Raw genomic sequence first — 11044 nt, 5'->3', positions numbered from 1 at the left:
AGTTTTATCAATTGATTTGATCAAACTTATTAACGCGTCATAGTTTTTAATCTCCCTCTTACTATTAATAATATAATAATTAAAAAAATTGACTTATCCATTTGGAATGCAATCTAGTTTACTCCAAAAAAAAAAAAATGATGTCAATAATTTATTTGAATATACTGAAAACTCAAAACATCTGACGAAATTCAGATGCTTTGTTAAGCAAAAGCATATTTGAGGATATGTGCAGGGGTTGACCTAAAACTCAAATTATTTAAATAAGACAATTTTATATAGCACCAAAAAAAAATCCTGAAATATATAATAAAAAAATTAAAGATGACATGATTTTGTAAGTTTTCAAACCTAATTAAGTACCTAGGACCATCTATGCATCATTGGTCTCTTTCCAATTAGCATGACAATGCGAGACTGTTATGTGGGTTGACTTAAATCCTAATATCAATACATAATATATAAATTAATAAAATATTTTATTAAATATATATATATATATAATATAATGTCAATCGAGTAATTTGGGCTCCTTTAATGTTTGACCAACTCTCCCCGCGTTTAGTATGTAGATGTATTTATGAAGACCTTAAGCCCTATGTGGGGTTGTTGTTCTGACTTACATGTTCTATATTTTTTATTTAATTTTAGATGGTTAGCATATATGCTTCTTCGATGTAGTAAAAAATTTATTCCCATGAGTAACTATTCCTTTTTTTTTTTACTATTTCTCATTTGTACGCTCCTTAATTGTGTTAGAGATAGCAAATAATTATATTTAATTTTAACATAATATTTAAATACATTATAGTTCAAATCATAAAATTCGTCAATACTTTTTCACCAGGTGAAAGAATTCAATAATGGGGGAAAAATCGTGATGAACCTTGAAATTTGAAATGTGAATAATCTAATAGTGTCATTTTTCTTTTGGAGGGGGGGGGGTGTAATAGTACTTTGGTGTCCACTATAAAAATCCTATTGCGAAATAATAATTTTATGATTACTCCAACATCTTTAGTTGCAATTTTAATAGCCTTCTTGCATAGTATCTAATGCATGATATTAGTGATCTGGAATTAGGATTAACAATGTATGCAAAAAAAATATAGAGCAATAAGCTAAGCCTTATTAATGTATTTTCTTTCTCCTTGTTTGTGTAATCGTTTCAATATGCCTAAACATTAATTCTTCATTTATCCCTTTTCTTCTATAATATATTATGTTTTATTTTTTAAAAGTAAAAACCCCTGATTTAGTGTATATGAACTCATTTAGATTTGGGTATTTCATTAATAAGAGTGTTATTTTTATATCCTCGTTTTTCAATGAGTTGAAAATTGATCTTCCAAAATGTAGGCTTGCATCTATATTCATGAACTTGTAATGCCTAATTATGAAATTAGATTCTCCTCCATATTTTATTTCCACAAGAGTTGTAGACAATTATGATCAAATAGTTTTAAGCAAACTAATTTTTGGCGTATACATGCTCAAGTTCATGAATGCATATGTCAATCTTCTTCCAATGTATACGGATTAATTTTATATCAAGATCCACCACCGGATATGTTAAAGAAAAAAAGAATCTAAAATGATGGGTGAAATGAATAGAAATCCCAGACAAACAATCATACAATGCAAGGTTTTAAGTGGTTCAACAAGATTAACTACATCTGCTGTGAGATGAATTTGTTTCACTATCAATGGAGAGTAGGATTATATCCGCTCATCCTCATGCCTCTCTAAGATTATAGAGAATGAACTCGCTACAATTTATAACATTATATAGGTACACTCTACCGAAATAGAATATTAAAGATCCTTCAAATACAACTCACAAATCCATGTAACAGAATCTACACGACACATCCCCCCCCCCTCCCAACAAAGTGGAATTTATTTCAACCTATCCTGAAAAGCAAAGAAGTGAAAAGCATCAATAGATTTCATTCCAAACAAGATCTTCGAGCTTTGTTTTAATTCAATTGTTTAAACAAATCTGATCGAGTAATTTCACAAGCAATACAATTGTCATCTTTTGAACACATGTGAGGAATTAAGAAATATATAATTAAATGCAGCAGTTTTATTTACTACCACACCCAAAAAAAAAAAAAAAAATGCATCACTTTCACATAAAGTAATTCTGAAACCTTTGGGAAATCTTTGGTAGCACAAAAATTTATTCTACAATATTCCTCCACCAAATCGTGAGTAGGAAACTATCAAATAGCTGACCAGAAAGCTACTGTTTGTTTCATCCAAAAGTTCTCATAGTTCATCTGTTGTTTGGTTTGGATAATTTTAATCACAGATGGGACGTTTGGCTCAATGGTATAAGTTCTTACTTTATACGAGTCCAAAAGGCAAAAGTAGTGAGGTTCAAAAATGGAAAAAAGATTTGCTTTAAAAGTTAGATCAGAGCTGCATTGTGCTTAAAATCATATATAGATATGTAGTGGAATTCCTTTATATCAGGATTGGTGAAAAACTAATAGCCCAAAAGTTGATAGCTTTGTGATCTCTTACGTATAGTTTAAAGAAACTTAAATTTAGTTTGAAGGATTAATGACAAATACACCTATCAGTATCAGTGGGATTATGAGTAAATCAGTTCTAACATATATGACAAACATTATACTATAAACTAATAATACTCTTTTTAAAGCACATTTGATTAGAAATATATACACCTAAACTGACCTGCAAATGAAGCGATAATTCTTGGTTAATAAAAAAATTAATGGGTTCCTTCTTCTTGTGCACACGTAGTTCTACCCTATTGCTCACTCTCCTTTCCATTACTAAACTTGGGATCTACTAAGAAAAAAAAAAATCCATATATGTTATTACTCAACCCAAAGCATCTTTGTTGACAACCGTATCTCTACAATCTCATAATTAATACTCTGGCGGGTACAGCCTTTAGGGTTAGGCATCCCTAAAGTCTAAACCAATTAACCAGATCCAATGTTGCCATTATAAAAAGGAAAAAAAAAAAAATCCCCTTATTCTTTGAAAGTAAGGTTGATGATGGTTTATAATGGACCAGATTTTTATCCCAATTCAAAGAAGTTATTCGAGAAGAGAGATTAATATTCAATCAATTACTATGATATACAATCTCTATTATTATCTATGTAAAATTATAAATAGGACTTGAGAGTATGTTTAGTTGCATTTTTTGTCCAAATAAACACGAAAAAAAAAATGCTATAAAATTTATAATCCGTTTTAAAAGTGTTTAAAATTTACTTTACATTTTTTTGAGTGAAAATAAAAATTTTAATATTATATAAGTTCATAGCCCATATTATAATATTTAACTAATAAGACACATGTGAATTGATTTTGAAATTTATGTGAATATTTTCATTTTTTTTTTTTGTCCTATATTTTTCAAATCCAACTTTTAAAACCCGTTCCATCCATTTTTATATTTTTTTCATTCTCAATATGTTTAACCATTTTTTGATCATCTTGTTTTTTAAATTATGCTAAACTAAACATTTAGTACCTTTTTTTTTTTTTTTTTAATGAACTCATTCTATGCTAAATGAAATATCAATTTTAAGGATAAAAACATTAGCAAAAATAGGAAAAGTCATACGAAGATTGAGGATTCTCATATATATTTCTGATCCATTCCCCTTCATAAAATAGAATTAAAAATTACCACGTGTAGATGGAAAAAAATCGTCTGCAATTCCGATCTCGTACAATTCCGTGAAATACTACCTTCAGAAGGTAACACGTGTATTGATATCAATGCAATGGTCCAGATCTGATTTAAATGTCTTTTCACTGATTTAATGTTTTATTAGTTGTATTAGATCTTGACCATTGTATTGGTATCAATACACGTGTCACTCCTTAAAGGTGGTATTGCACGGAATTGTACGAGATTGAAATTGCAGACGATTTCAACCCCGTGTAGATATATCAAAGAGGGGCAACTTGGGGAGGGGGTGTTATTATGTAAATGGATTTGGTTGTGTGTGGGGTGGTTGTTGGCTTAAAGTTGACTGGGTTCTCATTAATAGGAGGGGGGACGTAGCTGAGTTTTCTGGTGATATGGGCGAGTTGATCATCATAACGTGTGAATTTGTGGGGGGCAGTTAGTAAACCCCTCTTTAGAAGAAAAGCCAGATATATGCCCACGTCCCACCATCATTAGACGAGGAAGAAAGACTTTTTTCCTTTTTTTTTTGTTTTTTTTTTGGAAGAAGATGAACCCAACAATAGAACAACAGAAGGAAGGATACATTTATAAATGTAAGAGTAAGACACTTTTATACGTACGTCTCTCCCTTCTCTCATCTATATATATAAATCTCACCGTTGGCCGGTCGAACCCTAGTCCTATCTTCTTTGTTTCAGACTTATCTTCTGTGACCACCGCCTTAGTTAGTCCTTGTCCTGTTCAAGGCTGTGTTGTTGTGTACTTGTGTCCTTTTTTCTTAGACAAAACTAAGTTCCCATGTACTTTCTTACACACAATTAGGTGTCCTCATTCTGTCCAGTTGAACACCTCTTGCTTTAATGCTTTACTAGGTTTTTTCTTTTTCTTTGCGGGGGTAGTGATGTTTGAAAATGTCACATTGCATTCTTTCAATGTTTCTATCAAATTCCTCTCCAACTAACAACTACATCCTTTATTTTTTATCTCTTCATCTATTCTCTCATAGGGGGATAGAAAATTAAAATATGCCTACCTCTGTGTTACCATCAATATCAAACCTATAACTAGTTTTCTCTTCTCTCATGTGGAATTGAATGAATGAAATATATACAAATATAGTATATATCTATTTCCACTTAATCTCATATTAATATATACGAGTATATTATAACTAGTGACACACATAGTGGTGGGTTACACGATTTTTTCACATTCGGCTCAGTTTGAGTGTTTTCTACATTAGACTGGAAAGCAAGGACCCACAAGGTAGAAATATATTGTTAGAACAAACATCAAAGAAATACGAACAGATTTACACAAGACAATGAGATTTAACATGGTTCACACAATTTCATCATCCATGGGTGAAGCTGAAAAAGATTCACTATGTTGGTTGAGAATATTACAATGGAGATCTCTCGAGGACACCCAAACTCATGACAAGAACGCTCACCTAGAAACCCCGAGTCTCAGTTGTTTCACTTTTTCTTGTACAACAAGACAACAAAACATATAAATATTCAAGTCAGGTCAATCCATTAGATCGCATCTGATTGGGTCAACTGAGGGGTTGAAGCTCCTACACCCCAGAATGAGATTAGTGATAGGGTACAGGCTTGGATCAATAGATCTAAGAAAATTCCATTCAAGTCACCATTAATTAATGTTGAAACAGGCCAATCTTTGAAACGGATTAAGAACTCGAGACACACATAACATATATATATCACCGGGGCTTAAACAAGGAGTCACAAGGGACCAACAAGGGGGCCTATTGGGCCACACTTATTACTATAATATGATACTTCGAACTCTCAACCTTTCCAAGACTCGTAATAAATCCAACTGGCTAGCCGCCTGTAATCGAGCTAGAAGCTCGTCCAATAAAAATAAACATATATATATATATATATATATACAAGTACTGGTTGGTTTAGAGTGGAGGGAAAGGTTAGATGGAGCTACAATTTTTTATTTAATAATTGGGTATTTGATTGAATCACATCATTTAGTTCAATTTCAGCTAGATTTTTATTTTGAGGAAAACAATAATTGGATAGGATACATGCACTTAGAACTTAATGTCAATATGGAAATAAATTTTATATAAGATTATTTGTTTATAAATTGTTAGGGAGAGTGTTTTCAGTCCACAGGTATAACTTACATCGACCAGAAATACCCAACCACTGCCCTTAAGAAGGAATCATTCCTAGGTGAACTAAAAAAAAAAAAATCTCTGGAAAATATCATTTACTATAAGAGATCATTTATTTAGAAAATATTAGCTACAAAACACCTATTATGTTACTTAATTATATGTACACAAGGGAGAGAGAGAGAGAGAGAGAGTATTTGTCTTTCTTCTTTTTCAGTTTGGAGTTTGGGGGCTGTTTAAGGAGCCATGAATCGCCATTTTATTTCTTCCCAATTTGGATTTGAGCAAAAAGAGTAAAAGATTGCAGATTTGTGCGACTAAGACATTACCGGATGACCACGGAAGCTTTTGGGTTTTGAGTGAGTGGGGGATTTTATTTTGTGTACTTTCCTCTCCTAGCCCACACCATGGCCACCTCAAGCCCACCAAAGCCCTAAAGTTGTTACCCACTATTCATCTTTACAGAACCAACTAAACGACAAATTTCACTTTTATTATATATTATATATATTAAAATAAAATCTAATAATTTATTACATTATATTTTAAGAAAAACCTATTTGACATGGACTAAATTAATCTTGATTTCGAATTTAAGATCCTTGTGTCATAATTCGTCCAATATCCCTATGCATCTCATTGTATTCTATACCTCCTCTTGTGCTTCTAAATTTTATATTGTCCCAAGGTGAAATTGAAACATGACATATATGTCACCGTATGATATCTTGTATTTTATCATATTTTAATCCAAGAAGTATTGATAATTTTTTTCCAAATAAATATAGTCCCACTGGCTGATAAGAAGACTGTGGATGTTGCAAGAAAGCAAGAGGCCCCCCACGTAGGGGGTTTAGGGCGGAACCTTGCCCTAATTTTTTATTTTGAGATTTATTTACTGATGACAATTTTGTACTTTCTATTATTATGGTTTACTATATATTTATAGTGATGATTGTTTCTCTATAAATGGTATGAATAAGATGTGAGGATAAAGTGATGAACATCATAACTCTATTTTCTATTGATAGTAAAATAATATCTCATCTCACTGTGGACGAAAACTATGTGACCGGTAAACAATGTAATAAAAGTAAAAGTTAATTAAAAAAATAAAATTTATGTAAATTAAGTTTGGATGCTTGAATCCCTTGCCTCCTCCCAAATCACTTTCCTGGTCCCTACCGTCATACACGGTCAAACGTCACTCCTCCTCCTTTCCTTTCCTTCACAACTGACACGTTCTCTCTCTCTCTCTCTCTCTCTACATTGAGCTGGAGAGAGATTCCGTTGGTGGGATTCGAGCTGTAAACTGAACTCTTTGGGGGGCTTCCTGACCTATAAATATACATCCACTTCAACACCTCTTTGCTCACACATCTTTTAACTTCTTCATTTTCTATTCCAATCTATCAAAGAACTCTGTTACTAACTACTACTACAACTACCAGTATTACCTCTAGCAAAGAAGCTCCTGACATGGATATGACTACTCTCTTCTATTCCTTCGCTGCGCTCTCCTTACTGTTTCTCATTCCTCTATTCCGAATGCTATCACAGGGTCGTCGCCACAAATTGCCGTTACCGCCTGGCACATTGGGTTGGCCATATGTTGGAGAAACCTTCCAACTCTATTCCCAAGACCCAAATGTCTTCTTTGCTTCCAAAGTGAAGAGGTATGGGTCTATATTCAAGAGCCATATATTGGGTTGCCCTTGCGTGATGATCTCGAGCCCGGAAGCTGCGAAATTTGTGTTGTCCACACGGGCTGATCTCTTTAAGCCTACATTTCCTGCTAGCAAAGAAAGGATGCTGGGTAGGCAAGCCATCTTCTTCCAACAGGGAGACTATCACATGAAATTGAGGAAGCTTGTTCTCAGGGCCTTCACCCCAGAGGCCATCAAGAACAAAGTCTCCGACATCGAGTCGATTGCAATTGATGCTCTTCGATTGTGGGATGGGAATTCCATCAACACTTTCCAAGAGATGAAGACGGTGAGTTTCTGCTCAATTAATTCTCATCTATCCGAGCATCAAACAGAGAAAAACAGAGTAACCCATGTTCTTCTATTTGCTCCCCTGTTCTGAACTGTCTGGGCAGGAGAGGCAATTCAATCTCAATGAAAAATCCCAGATTATTTTTTTTTTTATTTTTTTTTTTTTGGGTGTGGGGGTGGATAATTCGATATGGGTTTTCATGGTTTCATGATTTCAGAACGATGGTTACTCATCTATTTCTATTTATGTTTGTTGTTGCAGTACTCATTCAATGTGGCCATACAATCCATCGTTGGAAAGGATGAAATCCGATATAAAGAGCAGCTGAAAAGGTGCTATTATATTATTGAGAAGGGCTATAATTCAATGCCCATCAACCTCCCAGGGACTCTCTTCCACAAATCAATGAAGGCAAGAGAAGAGATTTCTGAGATCTTGGCCAAAATCCTCTTCTCCAGGAGACAGAGGAAAGAAGAAAACAATGACTTGTTGGGTTCCTTCATGGAGGAGAAATCAGGACTCACCGACGAACAGATTACCGACAATGTCATTGGTGTCATATTCGCCGCTCGAGACACCACAGCCAGCGTTATGACGTGGATCCTTAAGTACCTGGGAGAGAACCCAAGCGTCCTTAAAGCTGTTACTGTAAGGATTTTAGTCCCAATTTCCATCACTTCGTTATCTCCACCTCATATATAAGACAAACCAGATTTTGGAAGATTTTGATTTTATAATTATAAGTTCCCCTTCTCCAGCTAGCTGATGGGTGTGCGTGATGACTTTACAGGAGGAGCACGAGTCGATAATTAAGACTAAAGAGGAGAATAGCCAAGAACAGATTCTAAATTGGGCAGATACCAAGAACATGCCAATAACTTCAAGAGTTATTCAAGAGACACTGAGGGTTTCTTCCATTCTTTCTTTCACTTTCAGAGAAGCTGTTGAAGATGTTCAATATGAAGGTTGGTACCCCATTAAGCCAAAATAAACAAGAAAAGAAAAAAAAATGAAAAAAAAAGAAAAAAATGAAAAAAATATCGAGTAAAGAAATTATTTTGTTTATTTATTTATTTTCCTCTGTTTTGTTATGTGTGGGATGTCACAATCTCAAAATTTTCTCTTTTAACCTCTTTCAGGTTACCTTATACCAAAAGGGTGGAAAGTTTTACCATTGTTCAGGAACATTCACCACTGCCCAGATTACTTTCCAGACCCTGAGAAGTTTGATCCTTCAAGATTTGAGGTGAAAACACAGTAGAAAGAACTGGTGTTCTTAATTTTTCATAATTTCATATCTACTTACAATAAGAGGCTAAAACTCCAATCTCTCTCTTGAATCACCAGGTTGCTCCAAAGCCAAATACATTCATGCCATTTGGAAATGGGACCCACTCCTGTCCTGGTAATGAAATAGCCAAGCTGGAGATGTTGATCCTTCTACATCACCTGACAACCAAGTACAGGTAAATCCATCAAATTCTCAACAAACCTTTACCTTAGTTTTTTCAGAAATGGGAAGAACAGACCAAGTACCTGAAATACAGAGACTTTCTACTTGAGTTTTCCTTTTTTTTTTTTTTTTTTTTTTTTTTTTTTTTTGTTTTAAACTCCTGGAAGTATTTATAATTATTGATTCTTATTTTATCAATCTGCAATTGCAGGTGGTCTGTGGTAGGACCACAAAATGGAATTCAGTACGGTCCATTTGCTCTTCCCCAGGATGGGTTACCCATCAGATTATTCCCCAAGACCTCATCAGAATGAAGGAAGTCTCAAGACTGACAATGAATGAAGACACAAAATAGAGATACTCAAGCTCCCAACCAGAATTGCAGAAAAGAAAAAAGAGAAAAATAAAAGTCAAAGAGAGGCCTCTACTAGTAGCACTTTAGAGCTAGGGACTTCTTCTCCAGAACAGAGAGGAATCCCTCCCAAATTTTGGTCAAGGGAGAGACATATACATGGAAAGATGGAAGAAGAAACTTCACAAACAAAGGGAAGGGAAGCCAACTGTACAAAAAGAGCCTTCCATTCCACACCAGAAAAAAAAAAAAAAAAAAAAAGGAAAAATGGGTAGTACAATACATATGATGCATTCCATGTGTAAACAAGCGGTATTTGTATTGCACTTTTGAAAGTAGTGAAAATAAATCCCCCTCAAATCTCAATCAACATATGAGGGATGGAAGGGTCAGGAAAGTATTTTGGTTATAGTTGGATGTCAGGTTTCTGGGTCTGCCTTAACCCTTATTTCATTGATGATATAATAAATTAAATCAAATTAAAATCAAAGATTGAGGGACAAAAAAATATTTATCTGTTTCTTCCTTCACTAAGATAAATTAATATGGCGTATTAATGCTATAATAATAATAATAATAATAATAATAATAATAATATAAATAAACATTAATTAATAGTTTCCATGATGCAGCTAGGCACATAAATATTATGTCGCATATATAGTCAAGCTTATAACTCAACCACCACCAAGAATGGATCAAAGAATCATTTTTTCACTATTGATTTGGCACAATAGAACTATGGTACGTGGTAGCAAGGCAGTGCAACTTAATTGGGCTCAATTTTCAATTGACCAAAATGAGCTTGGATGGGCTGGGCTTGGCCTGGATCAGGCTCATATGGGTTTCAAATCTACTTTTAATTTTCCAACACTGGCCCGGCCAACTAGTATCCTTAGTAATGGAGGCTTTTAACTCGAGGGGAAATGTTTCCTATGGAGAATCGCTTCTGATACCAGTCACAAGGGGGTTGGGGGGAGGGGGCAAAATGATCAGCGTGCACCCCCATGAGAGGGAAAGTGACCCCACTATGAATGTTTTCCTCATGCATTCTCATTGACCCTCACACATGTTCAAGAGTCGTACTTTTCTACACTCTTACCCCGATAGAGAGTGGAAAGGCGCCGACTATTTCCCAATTTAAATCCTACAACTATTAGATTATAATAAAGCAACTTTACCATTGTGCCACACGTCTATAGTATACTCTATCTCCTACTATCACTCACCAGAGAGTGACAGTTGCGTGAAGAAGAATATTTACTAGTAAAGACAAATGGGGTGAGTGGAATGGATCACGCCCAACACATTGTTCCACGTACATCACATGGTTTGGAATATAGTATTTGATTTCGATCATTACTGTTGAGAAAACAACAGGAAGCCTTTGTAGTTTGT

At 34.3% G+C, this 11044-nt stretch overlaps 1 protein-coding gene across 1 annotated transcript; it reads left to right on the top strand.

The window, feature by feature from the left end:
• Window positions 1–7226: 7226 nt before the first annotated feature.
• On the top strand, window positions 7227–9914 carry LOC122065890 (abscisic acid 8'-hydroxylase CYP707A2-like). The gene is made up of 6 exons (XM_042629714.1): window positions 7227–7838; window positions 8103–8489; window positions 8632–8806; window positions 8981–9087; window positions 9189–9307; window positions 9506–9914. The coding sequence occupies exons 1-6, from the start codon at window positions 7323–7325 to the stop codon at window positions 9606–9608; spliced, it is 1407 nt and encodes a 468-aa protein (XP_042485648.1). The 5' UTR covers window positions 7227–7322; the 3' UTR covers window positions 9609–9914.
• Window positions 9915–11044: the final 1130 nt, after the last annotated feature.

The sequence above is a fragment of the Macadamia integrifolia genome, unplaced genomic scaffold (genome assembly GCF_013358625.1).
Source record: "Macadamia integrifolia cultivar HAES 741 unplaced genomic scaffold, SCU_Mint_v3 scaffold2146, whole genome shotgun sequence".
NCBI lineage: Eukaryota > Viridiplantae > Streptophyta > Magnoliopsida > Proteales > Proteaceae > Macadamia > Macadamia integrifolia.
The sequence above is the reverse complement of the archived record's forward strand: the minus strand, read 5'-3'. Positions and strand labels throughout refer to the sequence as shown.

Excerpts from the sequence above, each read along its gene's own strand:
- LOC122065890 (XM_042629714.1), top strand. The coding sequence starts at position 7,323 with ATGGATATGACTACTCTCTTCTATTCCTTCGCTGCGCTCTCCTTACTG. Across the intron at positions 9,088-9,188 it reads TTGATCCTTCAAGATTTGAG|GTTGCTCCAAAGCCAAATAC; the intron begins GTGAAAACACAG and ends TTGAATCACCAG. Across the intron at positions 9,308-9,505 it reads CACCTGACAACCAAGTACAG|GTGGTCTGTGGTAGGACCAC; the intron begins GTAAATCCATCA and ends CTGCAATTGCAG.